At 36.7% G+C, this 23565-nt stretch overlaps 1 protein-coding gene and 1 long non-coding RNA gene across 2 annotated transcripts in view; one reads left to right on the top strand and one right to left on the bottom strand.

Moving 5' to 3' along the window:
- The window catches only part of DNAJC24 (DnaJ heat shock protein family (Hsp40) member C24), a 940502-nt gene that overhangs the window by 897993 nt on the left and 18944 nt on the right, over positions 1-23565 (top strand). The window contains exon 4 of the mRNA XM_050759073.1: positions 19635-19773. Within this exon, the coding sequence (XP_050615030.1) occupies positions 19635-19773 (139 nt within the window). The remainder of the gene's footprint in view (positions 1-19634; positions 19774-23565) is intronic.
- On the bottom strand, positions 401-21747 carry LOC126936363 (uncharacterized). Its single transcript, XR_007719435.1, has 3 exons — positions 21651-21747; positions 5592-5827; positions 401-513 (listed from the first exon to the last, which is right to left on the bottom strand). It is a non-coding gene; the product is annotated as an uncharacterized LOC126936363 (long non-coding RNA).

Raw genomic sequence — 23565 nt, 5'->3', positions numbered from 1 at the left:
GGGTTTTGCCATGTTGGCCAGGCTGGTCTTGAACTCTTGACCTTGTGATCTGCCCATCTTGGCCTCCCAAGTGCTGGAATAATAAGCGTGAGCCACCATGCCTGGTCCGATTTTTATTTCTTGATATCCTAAGAAGCCTACTTAGGCCTTTATTTCAAAAATAGTATATTAAGTTCATTGACTAACTACAGTTATTAAATGCTTTATTTTTCTTCTTTTACCCCTTTTTTCCCCTGTCAGTATTAAGGTCACTTATCTTGTTTATTGAGCTTCATTTAGGTGACTTTCTCTCATCATTAGGTAGTTAGAATTAAGGGTTCTTGTCACCTCTCTAGCCTTAGGTATGCAATCCCATCATTAATTTTGAACACCTATATATGAGAATGTTACATACCTGTATACCTATATACGTTAGTATATTTCATTTCACTTGTTTCCTGTAGCTTATAAAGTTAAATCAGTTGAAGTTTTATTTAAAGAACAGTTGTACATTTTAGGTCCACAGGAGCATTTCTGCAAATAAAAGAAATAGATAACTTTTATAGGAAGCAGTGTTAGCATTGATTCAAATAAGAGATAGTTAAAGATAATCTGTGACATTTTCTTTCTCATATCTTCTTTACTGGTTTTTTCCTATCTCGGGTAAAGCACTCGAGGGAATTCAAAGCCACTGTACTAGTATCATTAATATGGCAAAATGATCAATTAATAAAAGAAAAGCATGAAAGTATTGACAGAACACACTAGTTAATTAGTACCTGATGGCCTTGGTGTCCAGAGCAAGAGCTATGAGTTGTAGGAGAGCCTCTCTGTAGGATCTGTGTGTGTACATCGCCACTCTTATTTAGCAGTGATGAGTTTAGTTTGACATCAGTTTCTTGAGTCCTTAATTGTATAAAAAGACATCTTTTCCCTGAACCCAGGGAGTACGTGAAGTCAGCAAGTACTCTCCCTACTACTAATCGTCATCTGGGGAAATTGGAGGTAAAGGGTTGATAATCAGAATTCTCTCTGTAGCGTGTATTGAATATATCATGGAAACTTACTTGATTTGATTTGGGGGAGTGGAGGTGTCTGGGTTTATATTTATATTGGATATTATGTAACCCACTGCACAAGATTTAAAGTTGTTTTTATATCTTACATGCAGTCATACAGGAACAGGGATTATGCTACACTCGAATATATTCAAAAGAGAAAAAACGCATGTTACTAACAAAAGGAATCGGTGCAAGATTATATTTTAGAGTTAGTAAACCTCACAGTTAAAGATGTATTATAGAGGTTTTAAAAAAGGTTTGCCGTAAATTGCCATGGATTCAATAATTTAACAACATATCTTAACCTTTTATGTTTCTTTATTTTTGGGAATTCAGTTTCTGCAGATGTATCTCTTAATTCTTTTTTTTTTTTTTTAAGGTTTCCTTTCTTCCTTTTTTTCTTTCTTTTTTTTTTTTGTTTAAACTCTAGGATACATACGCAGAATGTGCAGGTTTGTTACATAGGTATACATGTGCCATGGTGGTTTGCTGCACCTATCAACTCATCATCTAGGTTTTAAGCCCCTCATGCATTAGGTATTTGTCCTGATACTCTCCCTCCCCTTGTCCTCCACACCCCGACAGGCCCCAGTGTGTGTTGTTCCCCTCCCTGTGTCCATGTGTTCTCATTGTTCAACTCCGACTTACAAATGAGAACATGTGGTGTTTGGTTTTCTGTTCCTGTGTTAGTTGGCTGAGAATGATGACTTCCAACCTCATCCATGTCCCTGCAAAGGACATGATCTCATTCTTTCTTATGGCTGCATAGTATCCCATGTGTATATGTGCCACATTTTCTTTATCCAGTCTATCATTGATGGGCATTTGGGTTGGTTCCAAGTCTTTGCTATTGTAAATGTGCTGCATAAACATATGTATGCATGTGTCTTTATAGTAGAATAATTTATAATCCATTGGATATATACCCGGTAATGGGATTGCTGGGTCAAATGGTATTTCTGGTTCCTCAAGGAACCAGAATGGTATTCCTCAAGGAATCACCACACTGTCTTCCACAGTGGTTGTTTGCAGAATTAGAAAAAACTACTCTAAATTTCATATGGAAGCAAAAAAAAAGCCTGTATATCCAGGACAATCTTAAGCAAAAAGAACAAAGCTGGAGGTATCACGCTACCTGACTTCAAACTATACTACAAGGCTACAGTAACCAAAACAGCATGGTACTGGTACCAAAACAGATATAGACCAATGGAACAGAACAGAGACCTCGGAAATAACACCACACATCTACAACCATCTAATCTTTGACAAACCTGACAAAAACAAGCAATGGGGAAAGGATTCCTTATTTAATAAATGATGCTGGGAAAACTGGCTAGCCATATGCAGAAAACTGAAACTGGACCCCTTCCTTCCACCTTATTCAAAAATTAACTCAAGATGGATTAAAGCCTTAAATGTAAAACCTAAAACCATAAAAACTCTAGAAGAAAGCCTAGGCAATACCATTAAGGACATAGGCACGGGCAAAGACTTCATGACTAAAACACCAAAAGCAATTGCAACACAAGCCAAAATTGATGAATGAGATCTAATTAAACTAAAGAGCTTCTGCACAGCAAAAGAAACGATCATCAGAGTGAACAGGCATCTTACAGTGTGGGAGAACATTTTTGCAATCTACCCATCTGACAAAGGTCTAATTTTCAGAATCTATAAGGAACATCAACAAATTTACAAGAAAAAAAAAACAGCCCCATCAAAAAGTGGGCAAAGGATATGAACATATACTTTCAAAAGAATATATTTATGTGGCCAAGAAACATGAAAAAAAGCTCATCATCACTGGTCATTAGAGAAATGCAAATCAAAACCATGAGATACCATCTCACATCAGTCAGAATGGTGATTATGAAAAAGTCAGGAAACAGTAGATGCTGGCAAGGCTGTGGAGAAATAGGAATGCCTTTACACTGTTAGTGGGAGTATAAATTAGTTATCTTAATTCTTTATTTGAAAAACAATACCTACCACAAATATTGCACAGCTTTATTGTCTTTCAGTGTTCTTTACTCTCTTCTCTCTCTTTTTCAAAACATCATCCTTCCTTTTCCTCTCTTTCTTCATCCTTCTCTTCTGTTTTCTTATTCCCCTTCTCCCGCTGTCTCTTCTTTCTTCACTACCTCCTTCTCCTCCCCATCCTCTCCCTGCCTTTCCCATCCTCCTGCTTCCCCCTCTTTCACTTCCTTCTCTGTTTTTCTCTTTTGCTGCTGCATCTTGCAGCTACCAGGAATCTCAGAATGAATGTCTCAATTTTGTTTCAAAGGCAGTCAGTGGTATAGTGATATTTAGCAGAAGTTTTAAAAATATGTTCAGAAGACCAAGAGATCTGTTTATAGGAATCGAGACCATCCTGGCTAACACGGTGAAACCCCGTCTCTACTAAAAAAAACAAACAAAAAACTAGGTATTAAAATGGCTCTTCGAGCTGAGATCCGGCTGGAGAAAAAAAAAAAAAAAAAAAAAAAAAATGGCTCTGGAGGCAATCATTAGAGATTTGGTAGACCCAAGGGATGTACATTTCTTCATATTGTTCTGTCAGTGTGGCTGGCCACGTAAGCACACTGAAGCATCACTTTAAGGCTCTCTCTGAGAACCGTGGGGCTGTCTATGTTAAATGTAGGATTCCATCATAAATAAATGTATAGGATTATTCACAAAGATTCCATAGCAAGGGCTGCCATTACATTACGAAGCCAAATGGTGAGCTCTAGGAAAGCGTATTGTTTTTGACTACATACAGCCCTGTGTCGCTTCAAGATCGGGATGTGTTCCGAGAAATGTGTCATAGGGCAATTTCACCCTGTGAGAACATCACAGAGTGCACTTACATAAGCCATCCGTATATAGACGGTGTAGCCTACTGCACATCAGGCTTTGTGGTATAGCCGTTTGCTCCTAGGCTACAAACCTATATAATATGTTACTGTACTGAATACTATAGGCAGTTGTAACATAGTGGTATTTGTGTATCTAATATATCTAACCATAGAAAAGGTACAGTAAAAATATGCTATAAAATATTAAAAATGGTACATGTACCTGTGTAGGGTCCATACCATGAATAGAGCTTGTAGGACTGGAAGTTGCTATGGGTGTCAATGAGTGGTAAGTAAATGTGAAGGCCTAGAACATCACTGTACACTATTGTAGACTTTATAAACATTGTACGCTTAGGCTACACTAAATTTATACAAAAATATTTTTAAAATAATTAACCTTAGCTTATTGTAACTTGGTTTTTTTCTTTTTTTTGAGACAGAGTCTCGCTCTGTCACCCAGACTGGAGTGCAGTGGCGTGATCTCGCCTCACTGCAAGCTCTGCCTCCTGGGTTCCCGCCATTGTCCTGCCTCAGCCTCCTGAGTAGCTGTGACTATAGGAACCCGCCACCACACCCAGCTAATTTTTTGTATTTTCAGTAGAGACAGGGTTTTCTCGTGTTAGCCAGGATGGTCTCGATATCCTGACCTTGTGATCTGCCCACCTTGGCCTCCCAAAGTGCTGGGATTACAGGTGTGAGCCACCGCGCCCAGCCATGCATTTTTTACTTTACAAAGTTTTTTTAAAAAATTATAGAGTCATGGTCTTGCTCTGTCACCCATGCTAGAGGGCAGTGGTACAGTCATAGCTAACTGCAGCGTCGACCTCCTGGGCTCAAGTACTCTTCCCACCTCAGCCTCCTGGGTAGCTAGGACTGCAGGCTTGTGCCACCATGCCTAGCTAATCTTGTAATTATTTTGTAGAGATGAGATCTCACTACCTTGCTCAGTCTGTTCCTGAAATCCTGGCCTCAAGTGATCCTCCTGCCTTAGCCTCCCAAAGTGCTGGGATTACAGGCATGAGCTGCCACACCTGGCTCCACTTTATAAAGTTTATAAAGTAGGTTAGTTTGCAACAGCATTTCCACAAACATGTGAATAATGCATTGTACTGTGATATTATAACAGCTATGATGTCACTAGGCAGTAGGAATTTTTCAGCTCCATTATAATCTTATGGGGCTGTTATTGTATATGCAATACATCATTGACTGCAGCATCGTTATCTGGCACATGACTATATTGTCTTTTAAATTCTTAGCTATTCACTAGCATTCCCAAAGGAACTGATTAAGGTAATTTTTATAGATACTTAAAGATCACAAATGTTCTTTTCAGTTAACATGCGTGTGTGTGTGTGTGTGTGTGTGTGTGTGTGTGTGTGTATCATTCTTCTTCATGAAGAAAAATGTTGGGGAATGCTCTTCTAGTTGTGTTACTGAACTGAACTTGGGTCTGCCCATCAGGTTCACCAAAGCCAAACACTTACATCAAGATTTGCAGTGAGAGAAAGTGAGACACTTATTTCAGGGTGCCAAGCAAGGAGAATTGGGCAGCTTGTGCTAAAGACCCAACCTCCTCTATGGCTTACATATAAGGGTTTTTAAAGGTGGGGAAATAAGGGGTTACAGGCAAAGGCATACATCAACACATGAAGTATGTACATTGGTTTGGCCTAAAAATGCAGGACATCTTGAAGCAGGGGCTTACCGAATCATAGGCGGATTCAAACAGTTTTTGATTTGCAGTTGGTTAACGAAGGAGAGCTTTGTGTAAAGACTTGGGGTCAGCAGAAAAGATTATTAGGTCTGTCCCATGGGCATGACTTCCTCCAAGCCACTCAGGAGGAAATTTAGAACAAAGAAACGTGGTTAGAGTTCAGTCTCCAGTTTCTTCTTATCTGAAGTCTGTGTACCAGCAGATCCATTTGGTGGCGGTCCAGGTTTCTGAAAAACAACTCAGGGCCATGTGTTAAGATATTTTCTTTAGTTTCCGTGGGTGTTACAGGAAAGGGGTCTCCATCCAGACCCCAAGAGAAGGTTCTTGGATCTCATGCAAGAAAGACTTCAGGGTGAGTCCATTAAGTTAAAGTGAGTTTATTAAGAAAGTAAAGGATTAAAAGAATGGCTACTCCATAGACAGAGCAGCCCTGAGGGCCATTGGTTGCCCATTTTTATGGTTATTTCTTAATTATGTGTTAAACAAGAAGTGGATTATTCCTGCCTCCCCTTTTTGGACCTTATAGGGTAACTTCGTGATGTTGCCATGGCATTTGTAAACTGTCATGGCTCTGGTGGTAGTGTAGCAGTGAGGATCATCAGAGGTCACTCTAGTGGCCATCTTGGTTTTGGTGGGGTTTAACTGGCTTCCTTACTGCATCCTGTTTTATCAGTGAGGTCTTTATGACCTGTGTTTTGTGTCGACCTCCTATCTCGTCCTGTGACTTTAGAATGCCTTAACCATCTGGGAATGCAGCCCAGTAGGTCTTAGTCCTATTTTACCCAGCTTGTATTCAAGATGGAGTTGCTGTGGTTCACACACCTCTGACATAAGGAACCAAACATTTTATGACTTTAACTTCCTCGGCTATTATTTTAAGCTGTTATGACCTTTTGCTTATCAAGTTGCTCATTTACTTCTCAGGGCTAGCTGAATGCCTTGAATTTTCCTTGAGGAAACTTAAGATTTTCCTTTATTTCCAATCTGGGGTTGGAAAGCAGCAGACCCCAGAGAGGAATGCCTGTGCTGTCTCAGTTGTCAGATATTGTGGTCAGATTTATTAATGCCTTATTACTTATATAATTCTCTCAAATTGACCTTTTCAATTTTGTTTCACAACAGATGTCTGAAGAAATAAGTTTTCATTATCTTTAGAGGTAATGAGTGCCTCAAGCTGTAGTGATTATTAGACTCATAAATGCATGCAAACTTTAAATAAAAATGACCCATAATAAGCTTTTATTCAGTGTTGATGTGTATGCTGCTCTTTGAAATTCCTCAGTGGTAATCTGTTTGGAATGTGTATCTACTGTAATGTCACGGAAATTCAACAGTGGTCATATTGGGGCTTTGCAAGACAGTACTTGAGTGGGACCTTCCCCAAAATCATTGACCAAAAAAAAAAAACCACAAACACCAAGCAAGTCTCTTTTTGCTGAGATTCTGATAACATCTGTTGTTGTTATGACACTTACTCCCTTTTTGGTAGTACAGAATTGGTATGTGAAACATTAACAGTTTTCTTTCAGGAAAATTAGAAGGAGAGTAGAGAAAGAGACATTAGGAATTCTTTTTTTTTTTTTTTTTTTTTTTTTTTTTTTTTTTTTTAGACAGAGTCTTGCTCTGTTGCCCAGGCAGTGCAGTAGCGTGATCTCAGCTCACTGCAACCTCTTCTTCCCAGATTCCAGCAATTCTCCTGCCTCAGCCTCCCAAGTAGCTGGGATTACAGGCACGTGCCACCACACCCAGCTAATTTTTGTTGTTTTTGGTAGAGGCAAGATTTCTCCATGTTGGCCAGGCTAGTCTCCAACTCCTGACCTCAGGTGATCTGCCCGCCTCGGCCTCCCAAAGTGCTGGGATTACAGGCGTGAGCCACCACACCCAGCCAGGAATTTTTTTCAGCCTTGCCCATTTTTAACTCTCACAGCTTCTGTCTTAGTCCATTTCATGCTGCTATAACAAAATACCACAGACTAGCTAACCTTTTTATTTATTTGAGGCAGAATCTTTTTGCATCACCCAGGCTGGAGTATAGTGGTACAATCATGGCTCATCATAGCCTCAATCTTCTGGGCTCAAGCAGTCCTCCTACTTCAGCCTGCAGAGTAACTGGGACTACAGGCCCATGCTACCATGAAAATTTATAGTAGAGATGAGTTCTAACTGTGTTGTCCAGGCTGATCTCAAACTCGTGGCCTCATGCAATCCTCCCGCCTCAGCATCCCAAAGTGCTGGGATTACTTGCAGGTGTGACCCACTGCACCCAGAGCAGTAATTTATAAGGAACAAAAATTTATTGGCTCACTGTTCTGGAGGCTGAGAAGTCCAATATTAAATGGTCAGCATCTGAAAAGAGTTTTCTGTTTCCTGCTGTCCCATCCCATGACTAGCAAACTCAAGCGCTTGCTACATAGGCAAAAGGGGGCCAAACTTAGCCGTTTATAAGGAATTTACTCTAGAAATAACAACATTATTCTATTCATGAGGGCAGAGCAGTCATGGCCCAATCACTGGTGAAAGGTGCTACCTCCTAATACTGTCACAATGACAATCACATTTAACATGGATTGGGCACACATTCAAATCATAGCAACTACAAATTCATTTTTTTTCCATATGTATTCTTTTGAATGCATTCCTCTTAGTGTTTGTTTACTCTGTATCTCATTCCTCAATTTGAAAAGTGTTTGAAGGAAGATCATTGGGCTGAAGCATTTTCATATCATATTTGTTCACAGTGTCAGCGTAATAGAATGACATAGTAAATACTTGTTCACTAGGAAAGAGTATGAGAGAAAAGGCACTTAAGTGCAGTACCTCAGATTAAACCTAAAATTCGTCCCTCCTCCTATATTGTGCTGACTAAAATCAGTAAGTTTCTGATTTTGTACTTTTGGGGAAAATATTAAACACACAACTTAAATATACAAATATTTATGAAGGATACTTGTGCGAAGAGGCACTGTACTAATCTTTGCACAGATAAGGATATAGTTAGAATACAGTGTTTATGTATTCAGTGTTTAATATTTTAATAGATAAAGCTTGAATGGTAGGTTGTGGTTTCTTTTTTTATTATTATTATACTTTATGTTCTAGGTACATGTGCACAACCTGCAGGTTTGTTACATATGTATACATGTGCCATGTTGGTGTGCAGCACCCATTAACTCGTCATTTACATTAGGTATATCTCCTAATGCTATCCCTCCCCCATGCCCCCACCCCACAACAGGCCCCTGTGTGTGATGTTCCCCTTTCTGTATCCAAGTGATCTCATTGTTCAGTGAGTGAGAACATGTGGTGTTTGGTTTTCTGTTCTTGCGATAGTTCGCTGAGAATGATGGTTTCCAGCTGCATCCGTGTTGCTACAAAGGACACGAACTCATCCTTTTTTATGACTGCCTAGTATTCCATGGCGTATATGTGCCACATTTTCTTAATCCAGTCTGTCAGTGATGGACATTTGGGTTGGTTCCAAGTCTTTGCTATTGTGAATAGTGCCACAATAAACATATGTGTGCATGTGTCTTTATAGCAGCATGATTTATAATCCTTTGGGTATATACCCAGTAATGGGATGGCTGGGTGAAATGGTATTTCTAGTTCTAGATCCTTGAGGAATCGCCACACTGTCTTCCACAATGGTTGAACTAGTTTACAGTTAGACCAACAGTGTAAAAGTGTTCCTATTTCTCCACATCCTCTCCAGCACCTGTTCTTTCCTGACTTTTTAATAATCGCCATTCTAACTGGTGTGAGATGGTATCTCATTGTGGTTTTGATTTGCATTTCTCTGATGGCAAGTGATGATGAGCATTTTTTCATGTGTCTGTTGGCTGCATAAATGTCTTCTTTTGAGAAGTGTCTGTTCATATCCTTCGCCCACTTTTTAATGGGGTTGTTTGTTTTTTTCTTGTAAATTTGTTTGAGTTCTTTGTAGGTTCTGGATATTAGCCCTTTGTCAGATGAGTAGATTGCAAAAATTTTCTCCCATTCTGTAGGTTGCCTGTTCACTCTGATGGTAGTTTCTTTTGCTGTGCAGAAGCTCTTTAGTTTAATTAGATCCCATATGTCAATTTTGGCTTTTGTTGCCATTGCTTTTGGTGTTTTAGACATGAAGTCCTTGCCCATGCCTATGTCCTGAATGGTATTGCCTAGGATTTCTTCTAGGGTTTTTATGGTTTTAGGTCTAACAGTTAAGTCTCTAATCCATCTTGAATTAATTTTTGTATAAGAAGTAAGGAAGGTTCCAGTTTCAGTTGTCTACTTATTGCTAGCCAATTTTCCCAGCACCATTTATTAAATAGGGAATCGTTTCCCCATTTCTTGTTTTTGTCAGGTTTGTCAAAGATCAGATGGCTGTAGATGTGTGGTATTATTTCTGAGGGCTCTGTTCTGTTCCATTGGTCTATATCTCTGTTTTGGTACCAGTACCATGCTGTTTTGGTTACTGTAGCCGTGTAGTATAGTTTGAAGTCAGGTAGCGTGATGCCTCCAGCTTTGTTCTTTTGGGTTAGGATTGTCTTGGCAATGCGGGGTCTTTTTTGGTTCCATATGAACTTTAAAGTAGTTTTTTCCAATTCTGTGAAGAAACTCATTGGTAGCTTAATGAAGATGGCATTGGATCTATAAACTACCTTGGGCAGTATGACCATTTTCATGATATTGATTCTTCCTATCCATGAGCATGGTATGTTCTTCCATTTGTTTGTGTCCTCTTTTATTTCACTGAGCAGTGGTTTGTAGTTCTCCTTGAAGAGGTCCTTCTCATCTCTTGTAAGTTGGATTCTTAGGTATTTTATTCTCTTTGAAGCTATTGTGAATGGGAGTTCATTCATGATTTGGCTCTCTGTTTGTCTGTTATTGGTGTATAAGAATGCTTCTGATTTTTGCGCATTGATTTTGTACGCTGAGACTTTGCTGAAGTTGCTTATCAGCTTGAGGAGATTTTGGGCTGACACAATGGGGCTTTCTAAATAGACAATTATGTCATCTGCAAACAGGGACAATCTGACTTCTTCTTTTCCTAATTGAATACCCTTTGTTTCTTTCTCTTGCCTGATTGCACTGGCCAGAATTTCCAACACTTTGTCGAATAGGAGTGGTTAGAGAGGGCATCCCTGTCTTGTGCCAGTTTTTAAGGGGAATGCTTCCAGTTTTTGCCCATTCAGTGTGACATTGGCTGTGGGTTCGTTATGAATAGCTCTTATTATTTTGAGATACGTTCCATCAATACCGAATTTATTGAGAGTTTTTAGCATGAAGGGCTGTTGAATTTTGTCAAAGGCCTTTTCTGCATCTATTGAGATAATCATGTGGTTTTTGTCTTTGGTTCTGTTTATATGCTGGATTACATTTATTGATTTGCGTATGTTGAACCAGCCTTGCATCCCAGGGATGAAGCCCACTTGATCATGGTGGATAAGTTTTTTGATGTGCTGCTGGATTCGGTTTGCCCGTATTTTATTGAGGATTTTTGCATTGATGTTCATCAGGGATATTGGTCTAAAATTCTCTTGTTTTGTTGTGTCGGTTGTGGTTCTCTATTGTAGTACTTTACTTTTAAGGATAAAGAGTTTCACTGTAATTCATTATGCATTAGTTGGCCATTTAAAATTTATGAGCTGGGGAATGACATGGTCAGAGTTATGTTAAGATGAGTGACTATGAAGCAGGTAAGATGGATTGGAAAGCTCTTAGAAGATGATTGCTGGGGACTAGGTAGGAGCTAATGGTCTGAACTAGGGTTGATATTGAGAATAGAAAGTAAATTATGTAAGTAGAATCTATAGATTTGGCAGTTCATGGGAGGAGGGAAAGAGGGGTTACCCTAATATTGATAGTCTGGATTATTAGGAAAATTTTTCCCCTCATCCATTCATTTAGCATTTATTGAGCATGGAGTTATTTTTTAATGGAGTTATTTTTTAACAGAGCAAGGAATTCAGCAAGAGGAGAAACAAATTTTAGTGTCTGGATAATATATTGGATATCGAATATATTAAACTTATTGTGCTGACAAGAAAGCTTCCAGAAAGTATTTCAAACTTTGGTTCTAGAATTCAAGAAAGTTTGAAGCTAGAGATAGAGAGCTAGCATCCTATTGATGGTACTAAAACTCATCTATTAATACGTAGAGGAAACCTCAATTGCCACATTGATAAATCAAGTAATATTAGCCTATTTGGGGATTTTTGTGTAATCAGATTTGCCCAGAGTCCTTTTCATGGTTTATTGTTACTTCTTATATATAGTTTATATTTTATATATCAAAACAGCACAATTACAAGTGTGTACTAAAGGATTAATGTATGTAGACAGTTTACCATAAAACTCTTATGTGTTTACTGTAAAGAAATATCATTTCATTTCAACTTTATATGTTGTGTAGCCAACAGAAAATATCATTTGGAGCTAATGAATATGTAATTTTCACAAGGTGGATGGATTACTTGAGTCCTAGAGTTGGAGACCAGCCTGGGCAATATGGAAACCTCGTCTCTACAAAAAATACAAAAATTAGCCAGCTACCCGGGAGGCTGAGGTGGGAGGATCGCTTGATCCTGGGAGGCAGAGGTTGCAGTGAGCCAGGATCACTCCATTACACTCAAGCCCAGATGACACAGAGAGATCCCATCTCAAAAAATATATATATATTTAAAAAATTTTCACTAAAACCTTTTAGAAGTTGGTAGAATTTTCACACTGCATTGTATGATGCTATTTTCATAATTTTACGTGCTTCATTTCTTAGTGGAAAAACATTTGTTTCTGTGTAAACTTATCAGTGGATATCATCATTAGTGTTAAGGTGAAGCCTGATACAAATTATGCCCCTCTCTTTAAAAAAAAAAAAAAGTCAACAGATTAAACTACCACTGGCATATTGTTCAGATTTCATCAGTGTCTTCATCTGTGACATCATATGGTGTTAGTACAAACAATGGAATGAATAAGTTGACATTTATGATTAGTGAATGGAAGGTATCAAATATCAAAAAATTTTTGACTTGAAACACGTTGTAGTTTTCATTGTGGTGTTCTAGGTTAATGGATTTTTTTCCCCTCTTTTTGGTGTACGTACTTGGAAGGATGCGTCTGTCACAGGAACATTTTTGCAAAGCACTTATCTTCTGACTTGCCCATGAATTCCATGTTTAAGCAGTCAAGGCTAACAGTGTGCTTCTCAAATTTTAGCACGCGTAACAGTTGCTTGGAGAGCTTGGTGAAACACAGATTCTGGAATCCTCCCTCTGAAGATTTGAGGTGAGGCCCAAGAATTGATATTTGTAACAAGCTCTCTGATGATGCTGATGCTGCAGTTCTGAGGACCACATTTTGAGTAGCACTGAGGTGACACATTGTGACAGTCACTCTAGAATTAGTAATTTAGAAAGCACTTAGACTTAATATGTAGAGAGTGTTTGAAATCAAAATAAAATATTTCATATTGGACAGCCCATTGCCAAAAAATCTCAGCTGATGAGAATTAAGATTTCATAACTAAAAGTGTTACTTATCCTTGAAATAGTCAGAAAACAGATGACACATACCAATCCTGATGAAATATTTTATCAGTTCCTGTATTTCTTTTGTAGTACCATGTATGATCCCCTATTTTTGTATCAAGAGAGTTTCTTAATCTACTTTTGTGGTAGTTTTTCCTATTCTCAATGAATGATATGGTAATTTAAAGAATTTAAGTTTATGTAATTGAAAAGTTTCCCCCAAATATGAGGAAATTACTTAGATCATACAGTTATAGGTGTCAAGTCATTTCAGAGTGCACACCAGCATGGCACAAGTATACATATGTAACAAACCTGCACGTTATGCACATGTACCCTAGAACTTAAAGTATAATAATAATAATTAATTGATTAAAAAAATAGCAGTTTACTGAAATTTTGGAAATAGATGTCTTTGTATAATGAAGAATCACACAGATACTATCACTCTCAGTATTTTTAATATTGTGACATATTTATGGTATTTTAATTTTGGATGCACTTCGGGTTTCTACTCAGCAATGCTTAGTCTTTTAAAATGTTTTGAAGTTATTAAAGTTGGCAAATGTGCTTGAAAGTAATAAAACAATTTCCATAAACTAATGTGTAATTCAAGCTTTTCACTAATTCATATTAATTTTTTCATTAATTTTCTGTGTTTTTTGTTGTACTTATCTTTCTATTAATATTGGAAGAAATTCCTTATTTATCCTTTATGGTTTAGAAAGATTTGCTAAATTCTTTTTAAAAAATTTAAACATGTCTGAAGATGTTTTTCTATTGAGATATTGTCAACATAAAACGAAAAATGCACAGATCTTAAGTGTTAAGTTTGGTGAGTTTGATATCATGTAAACACCACCCCAAATAAGATATAGAACATTTCTGTTCCTCCAGCAAGTTCCCTCATGCCCCTCTTTCTTAATTTCCACTACCTATTCTTACCTGGAAACCGACTTTCTGGTTTCTATCACCACAGATTAAATGTACCTAAATTGGGATTTCATGTTCACGTAATCATACAGTATGTAGTTTTTATTCTTTCTTCTTTTACTTAACAGATATTCTAGATTTTCATTTATGTTGAGTGTGTCATGATTTGTTCTTTTTTAATTGTTGAGTAATATTTCTTTTTTATGGATTTAATGAAAGGTATTTACCTATTCTGCAGTTGATAGACATTTATGGTTCCAGTTTTTTAATAAGACTGTTACGAATAAGACTGTTAATCTATTCTTTTATGAATCTCTTCGTAGATTTCTGATTTTCATTTTTATTGATCATAGAGTAGATGTATATGTAACTTTATAAGCAATTGCCAAATTGTTTCCTCTCAGCAGTATTTGAGAATTCTGGTTATTTCATATCTTATCAACACTTGGTGTTATCAGTATTTTTGTTTCTTTTTTCTTCTTTCTCTCTTTTTTTTTTTTTTTTTGAGACAGAGGCTTGCTCTGTCCCTCAGGCTGGAGTGCAGTGGCACGATTTCCACTCACTGCAACCTCTACCTCCCCTGTTCAAGCAATTCTTGTGCCTCTGCCTCCTGGGTAGCTGGGACTACAGGTGCGTGCCACCGCACCTGGCTAATTTTTGTATTTTTAGTAAAGACTGGGTTTCACCACGTTGTCCAAGCTAGTCTCAAATTCCTGACCTCAGGTGATCTGCCCGCCTTGGCCTCGCAAAGTGCTGAGATTACAGGCATGAGCCACCACACCCAGGCAGTCATTTTTATTTTAGCCATTCTTTTAGGTATGTAATAATATCTCATTGTGATTTTAATTTGCATTTTCCTAATAACTAATAAAAAAGTTTAAGTTATTTCCTAATAACTAATAAAAAAGTTCATGTACACATTGTTCATCAGTTTTCTTTGAAAAAGTATCTGTTCAATTTTATTCATCTGGTTTTTAATTAGTTTTGTCTTTTTATCATTTATTTATAGGTTTTTATTCATGTATTCTGATACAAGTCCTTTGTTAGAAACATATGCAGCCAGTATTTTCTCCCAGTCTATGGCTTGTTTATTCATTTTCTTAGTGGTATTTTGATGAGCAGAAAGTTTTAAAATTCGATGTTCAGTTTATCAATTTTGTGTTACACAGTTTATGCTTTTTATTTTCTGTCAAAGCACTCTTTGCCTACCCTAAGTGGCAAAGATATTCCCTTGCGTTGCCTTTATGGATTACTTTTACATGTATAATTCATTCTGAATTAATTTTGGTTTATGGAATAAGAGGGATTGAGGTTATTTTTTTTCCCCGATATCCAGTTGTTTAGAAACCATTCGTTACATACTTTCCTTTCCTCATTGAGTTGCTCTAGCAGCTTTTTTGAAAGTCAATTGACCATATATGTATGGTCTGTTTCTCGGCTATCTTTATGCTTTATGCGGGTACTACAGTGTTGATTACTGCTGAAATTTTGATAGGGATTGCATTAATATATCAGTTTAGGGAAAATGGACAAGCAGCTTCCCATCCATGAACATGTTACTTCTTCCATTTGTTTAGGCCTTTGATTTCTCTTAGTGGTGCTTTGTGCTTCTCAGTGTAGAAGTCTTACATATACTCTATTTGGCTTATTCCAAAGCATTTTTTGTGCTGTTATTAATGATAATTTCTTAAAATTTTCTTCTCTGTTTGTTGCAAGATTTGCTGATTTGTTAATTTTGAGTCTGTTGCTTCCAAGACACTAAGTTTTTCAACTCCAGCAAAATGCATTTCAGTTTAGTACTGAAAGAACATGGAAGTCAGTTAAAATAAATTCACTTTGCAACATTAAATTTATAACAGACCTATTCTGTTAATTAAGGGGTATCAGGATTCTCTCTACTTGATTGATGAATGTTGTTGTCCTCAGAGCTCCCTGTTTGATTCAGCTGGCATTTTTTGAGACTATAAGGAAGTCCATGCTTTTTTTTTTTTTTTTTTTTTTAATGGCTGTGTCTGGTTCCTTAATTAGATCGTAAGCCCCTAGAATATACAGTGCTTTAGATTACATCTGTCTTTTATTTGATAAGTGAATGAATGAATTGGGACTAGCTTTGGGCTCTCAAGAGTAGGAAGGTTTTTGGCTAGTGGAGAGTAAAAGAAGTTAAGGGCAAGAAATAAGATTTGACAACAGAAGGAAAATGACTGTGGTCTTTTAGGGTCATAATGAGTCTACCTTCCACAGGATAGCTCAGATTTAGAAATAGTAGGAACAAAATTAACATACACTTTGAGATCAGAAACCCTTTAAACCTAGGATTAGGGGCTTGTTTTCCCATTGGCAATAGAGAAAATTTTCATATTTTTAAGAATGTGTGTAATGACACCATTTTATGAGTAGCCCTTGTAATTAAAACTTCTACTTAACACATTCTAGTGTCTTGCATTCCAATTGTAAATCATAGATATATTTGGACTGGGTTTTAATTTCTCATAGCTGTAAAAGCAAACTATCAGAAACTTGGGTGGTTTCAAATATTTATTCTTTTATAGTTCTGAAGAAGTCCAAAATAATTATAACCAGGCTGAGTTCAAAGTGTTGGCAGTGCTGCACTCCCTCTGGAGGATCTGATGGAGAATCCATTGCTTGTCTTTTCCAACTTCTGGAGGCTGCAGGCATTCCTTGGCTTGTGGCCACTTTACTCCAGTCTTCAAGGGCAGCATTTCAGACCTCCCTCTGCACTGTCTTCACATCACCTTCTCTTCTGTGTGTCAGCTCTCTCTTTGCCTCTTTCTTCTAAGAACACTTTGAATACATTTAGGGTCCAACCAGATAATCCAGCAAAATCTTCCCATTTCATGAACTACAATGTAATCATATCTGTGAACTTACTTTTTCCAAATAAAGTAACATTTACAGGTACCAGATAGTGGGACGTGATATATTTGGGGGCCATTATCAGCCTACCACAGACAGTTATTCCTTTTCTTAGACCTTCACTTTGCTCTGAAAGTTGCTGTCAAAACACATTGGACTAAGGCTTTAAAGCATCCCAAATTATATTCTTATTTTCTTGCTATATTTGTAATTTTTTAATGGAGTGTACCCATTAAATAAATGTCATGGAATCTGAATAGACTTAAAGCCTCAGATGGTGAGCCCCTTGTTTCAGTTACTAATCAGAAAAATACCAAATTAGGGAAAGAGATTGAATTGTCCTTTCACTATCATAGAACTGATTTGTGACTCATAATAAAATTTAGTAGTATTTTTTAGTTTAGGGCATCCAGGAATTAATTCCTGGTTTTATAGGACTTTCTTGGTTAGACTTGTACATGATCAGGCCTAACCTCTTCTATTCATTGTACCAAGTAGACTTCCTTTATTGGCCCATGAGAAATTACCTACCTGTTGATCTTTACTCCTACTCTATAGCTACAAATTTAGAACAAGTTCTCCAGGGCCTTAATGCTTGTGACATACTGAAATTAAGAGTTTTCCCATGTAAATGTATCATAAATGTATCATGGCTTATTTGAATATGTTACATATAATAACATTTAGTTATACTAAGCTTGTTAGACAAACCTTTGTGTAGTGTTAGAGGAATGGGTCAGCTAGAGAACTTTAATGCAGCCAACTCTACTTTGGCTTAGGGATATTGCTTGAATATCCCAACTTTAGAGATTGCCAAAACCTCAGTATAGAAATAACTTTTATGAGCATCATTTAATAAATCACGGGCAAAGAACATGAAACAATAAAACCTTAGTTTCCTTTTCTTCAGTACTTACATTAGTTTAAATATCTAAATGTTGATAACTGATAGATTTAATAGGAAGAGAAGTAGTTTGCCAAAGGGAAAATGGAAGCCTATTCCTCGTTGTCTGCCCTAGAATCTTTCTCCCAGCCCGTATAATGTTTACCAGGTTGTTCTGTGTAACCGAATACCAGAATAGCGTTTGCTGTGCTAGAGAGCATCTTCAGCAGTGTGGAGAAGTTCATCCTGAAAATGAATCTATTTTTAAAATAGTCTGTGATTTAATTAAAACTTACATACTTTACAAATTCTAGATTGAGAATTGAAGACATTTTGCTTCATGGTACTTGACACAACTTACTGAGTGACTTTGGCCTTAGCAATTTAGATAATAAATGACATGGTACTTGCAATTTTTTTTTGTGCTCCTGATAATGTCTGCAAGGCAGTCAATGAAATAATTGAAATTATTGTACCATTAATTGAGGAATATATGAACCAACCACACTGATGAGTCATGAAATGTACATATGGTTATTTGCCTGTTTTATTGTAAAAACTTGGAAAAAAGAGTAAGACATTTAAAAAAAAGTATTCTGCATTAAAAGGACATTCCTAAGTTGACTTTTTGAAATTAAAGTATAAAAGTGTCGAAGTAATTATTGGATAAATACTATCTTTTAACGATAGATTCATTTTCTACACACCACTAAGGATCCTCTCTAGCACAGCAAATGCTATTCTGATATTTGGTTTCACAGAAGAACCTGGTAAGCATCATACAGGCTGGGAGTTCCTTATTTACTTGAAAGTAAGAAAATTTACATATCTGAATATGTGCTATTGTTACCCCCAGATTGTTTCACTGAAATGTCTCTAAATTTATATAATCTTTTCCCATTTGTTGGGAGATTGCTGAAAAGCAAATGACATATTGATCCTTTCAGAACTGTTAGATGAAAAGAAAAGGGAGAATCACAGAGAACATAGAAGAAAAGGAAGGAAGGAGATAGGAGAAGTGATAAGTGATCCTACTGGATAACTATTTAGTGAGCTACATGTACATCAGCATTTGAGAATTTATGAATTGGCATAAAGCTTCCTGTTTTTGACCTAGTAGTATAAAGAAATTACTGCATATTGAAAACAAAAATTTTTAGACTTTTTAGAAAATTCACATAAGAAAGATTCTTTAATGAATTAATTTACATCTAAGTGTTTGAGTTCTTTAAAGTTATTTCTTACAAATCTGGCCTAGAATAACGAGTTTTTAATAAAAATGTATGCTTGGGGATTTATAACTTTATAATCTTCAGGGCTGAGGAAGAAGATGAAAGTTGTCATGTTTATAATTAGATATATTTTTATTTAAAATTATGATTGTATAATTTCATAAGAAAGACCTAGTGGTCCATTGTATAATGCTATCTATAGGTAAGCACATTGTGTAAGGAAAGCTTCATACTCTGCCTAGTTTGTGCTCTTCCTGTTTCATGTCCTGCTCGTCTGCGCATACCTGTTGCTATTTGTGTTAGTCATCCTCTCTAGGTAAATTGTCCATGAGACCAAGGATTCCATGAACAAATTATCCAGAAAATGCTGTCTTTGCACGTTGTGACAGATCATGTCACTGGTGGATTTATAGCTACTCCAGTGGTCTAATTAACCTGGCAGTTGTCTCCTGTGTCCAACACTGTTGTCTCATTGCCTTGGCATTTAGTTTTCATCTTCTCATTACCTTCTTAACTAAAGCTCAGATTTACAATTTTTTTTAAATGTAACCCCCTCAGCTCTCTCTACTCACTCCCTCCCACCCTTATTTTTGATTGGCAGTATCATCCAGATAAACAAAGTACAGATGTATCAGCAGGAACAGTGGAGGAATGTGTACAGAAGTTCATTGAAATTGATCAAGCGTGGAAAATTCTAGGAAATGAAGAGACAAAAAGAGAGTATGACTTGCAGCGGTGTGGTAGGTACTTGTGTTGAGGAGCCACAGCACATCGGCAACTCTTAGAAGCACGCTCTGCAGCCGTTCCTGGGGAGCATTTTCCAGCATGTGTTCCAAGTGTTGTTGCCTTTATTCCTCCCCTCCATCACTGTTTTTAATTATGCCCTATTATTAGCAGTGATTATTGTGTATCCATTGAGAAGTTAAGAAAACTACTAGGATGTGGCTTCTTGTGAAGCCTTGAAAGCTATTTTTTATTACATTTGAAAACTGTTTAATTACACATTCCTAATTAATATGCTTTATGTGTATAAAAACTTCTTTTTATTAAAATAAATATGTATGGATTACTATTTTAATTATAGTACTTTGAAGACTATACAGTATAAATGATAATCCAAATGAAGATACTATATATAAGATGACATAATAAAGCACTCTGCTATCTTTGAGCTCATTTTAGGCTGATTATCTTCAGGATAAACTATTCCTTATGATTGGTATAAATGATATTTTAGGAATGCAGATTACCTAAGCAATTTTAAAAGTCATTTCTTTTATGCTTTTTAGAAAATAGCTTCTTAAAACAGTGACAAGCTGTTGTGAGAAAGAAAGAGAGAAATGTAGGTCAGGTTTGTCACACATGGACTGCAGTTACACAAAGTGATAGGCTGTCTTTCAGCACTGGCCTAGGGACAGGAGTCCCTCAGCCTTGTGTTTGAACCTTCAATATGCACTCCACATGCTAATGGGAGGAGTCAATAATCAGTTACAGCCCGAGGGGAAAACACTCAATCGCTCTCTCCAATAGCATATCAGGCTCAGCATTGACTAGGATGTGTTGATAAAAGCTGACTGTCTCTGTAGTTGCTTATTGAATCCCCTCCCATGCCCTACAGTAGCACACCATCAGATCTCACAAGATGATTTTGAGGCTTTGTTAGCACTAAGGTTATCAAAATTTGATTTGAGAAGCAAGCCTTTATTTTTAAAACACAGCATTATAAGATGAAGCCAGTGACATTTGCAAGACATCCCTATTTATTTTCAGAGGGATTTCTACCAAAAAAATTGTTTCTTAAAGGCTGTGTGTGATACTTTTGTGTGGAAAGACTTGAACTGTTTATGTACTGGAGTATTTGTTTGTAAGAGTGACTTATTTATAGTACTAATCAGCTCTAAGGCCGTACTACTTTTTAAAAGACTGATGAGCTTAATTTTTTCTTAAATATTAAGAACCTGATGAGTGTACCTTTGCAAATAATTTGGATTAATTTTCAAAAATGGCTTGAATATTGGGTTCTTTTGCTGGGTGCATAATGAACATCTGTCTAATGTATTTATTTTTTAAGTGTGTTTGTACTTCTTGCAAAAGAATGTAGAAATGGCTTCATTTGATAAGTTCTACCCGTAGGTGTCTTTTTAACCTTGGTTCACATAATTTCTATGAAAGAATTGAAACTAATGCACATGAATGTGTTGTGTGTTAGAAATCTATGTTCCTAAAGCCACTACACTCTACTGGAGATGATGATTCTTTCATGAGTTTTTGCACATCTTTACTAGTCTCCAGTATATCGGATGCCAGTTTGCTTGAGATAAGAATAATTCACACAACATTGTACCCTAAAGAGTATAGGGTATATACTTTCAATGTCACTCTACATTTTTGCCACTGCACAGCCTATGTACTATTAAGAACATATTAGTGAAGTCGACTAGAAGCCTGCTTTCTAAAGAGAAAGAGGTAGGGAGGGATCACGAATCATAAAAATATTTTCTCAAGAAGCTACAGGGTGGGGTAGGCCAGAAACAGAAAGAAATAGGAAACCAGGTTAAAAGTGAGCATAGAATTGCATGAAGGAAGGTTTGAAAGATGTCAGAAGACAAATAATCACCATATTCATGACTTTTTCATTGTCTTCGAAAGGTCCTTAGAATTGTGGATTTCTTTTGAGCTTTGAGTCCTACTTTTAAGCTCTTAATGGAAGCACCTGTGGCCTGCTGTGTCACAGGGTACTCCTGTAGGTCATAGATGAGGTCACAATGAAGTTTAGACCAACTAAATACTGTGAGAGTTGGACCTGATTCATGATTCAGATAAATAGTTTGGAATTTATAAAATATCAGTTTGCTCTGCAAGTTTTTCAGGCAGCATATTACTGAATTTAGCTGTTCTAGAAGGACAGCTTTTCGTGACACTTTAGTACCTCAGATTTAAGTACTAAGTATTTCCTCCTTTACCAGAGGCTCCAGATACTGAGATGACTTTGTTTCCATTTTAAATGGAGATTGACTTACTGTTTAGGTAAGAAGAGTATCCAAATATAATTGCTATTTTTAAGCCTTTCATACCAGAGCTATTTTTCAAAACTCTTGCAATAAACCTACTTTCATATTGTTACTTCTTTTGAATACTCTTATTAATTTTTTCTTCTTGACTCAGCTTCAGTAAAATCACTCCTCAAAAAAAAGGAATTGAACTTGAACTTCTCTAACAGTGATGATTTAGGTTTGCTGGAAGCAAAACCTTTGAGAGTAATAATTTGTTAAAGACCAGGATAGGTTACTGAGAGAGAGAGTTTGTTATAACCAGGTCAAAGCACTCTTTTTTCCTGTGTCACCCCCTGGAGACATGGAAATAGCTTTGTTATACAGAACTCTTTTTACGTGTGGTGATAGTTCATTGTAAACCTTTCTTTTCATAGGGTGTGCTTTAAATATGTTTGTTTCCTGCCCACCATTAACTTGCAGTGTAAAATAAAATTGAGCTCTGTAATACTTGAGAAGGAGGTAGGAAATGCTTTATTAGCTGATCTTGAATGCTTTCTCATGTTTCACAGCTCCATGTTGGTGCTCTGTCTTAAGGAAAGCCTCATCAATATCGCCCACAGCCATATTTATCTAAAAGATAATTTAAAGGGACACTTGACATCCGTATTTCTTTGCTTCTCAAAAGAAATGATCAAATGTGTTCTTTCCAATAAAGAAGAAGTAATACTCCAGGGCAGATAACCTAAAGTATTGCACGTATGTTTTTTTCTCCCTCGTTCCTACTTCTATATGCTTAGTTGACATTTTAGGGTAATGTTGGCCAGGCTGAAGAAAAGTAAATTTAAGAAAAAGATGAGTAACAATTAGTTCCCAGAGATTATACATTTTGAAAGTAATGTTAACTAGTGAATTTAATCAATTAGTTCTAGTTGGCATATTTACCTTATTGCTTCTGAGGATGCCTCCAAAGGCTGCTTCCAGTGTTCCCCAGAAAGGCATGTAGTTATTCAAGATTAGGCTTTGCATTTCAACCAGATGAGCACTTTGGAAAACCCTTTCAGGATTTATAAAATGTTCACATGAGTAATACCTGTTGAGTAGATTTCGTTGCCTTTGTAAATCTTGTGGGGAGTGGTCCTTATATATTAAGCACATTAAAAACACATCAGAATTATATCATGGGAAAATAATGGTTGTCATGATTCAGTAGCTTTGTAATGTGAAAGTCACAGATCCCTGATGTCTTAGTGGCTCTATAGAGTGACACAGCTTATGAGTTAAGTACTTTTCTGTGATCTGAAGAGTAGCAAACCTTCAAATACAGTTAATCAGATTAAATAATGTTTAAAAGAATAGATTGTGTTTGGAATCCTTGCTGATACACTATTTTATATTAGGATATATCTTAGTACTCTGTTAGTGAATTATTTTGGTAAGGTGGAACCTTCACTCTACATAATTGGATACCCAAAACAGCGTGGCTCAGAGGGGATTGGGCCACATATTATAAAGTGAGTGTGCCTTTGCTCAAAGCTAATC

The sequence above is a fragment of the Macaca thibetana genome, chromosome 14 (genome assembly GCF_024542745.1).
Source record: "Macaca thibetana thibetana isolate TM-01 chromosome 14, ASM2454274v1, whole genome shotgun sequence".
NCBI lineage: Eukaryota > Metazoa > Chordata > Mammalia > Primates > Cercopithecidae > Macaca > Macaca thibetana.
The sequence above is the reverse complement of the archived record's forward strand: the minus strand, read 5'-3'. Positions and strand labels throughout refer to the sequence as shown.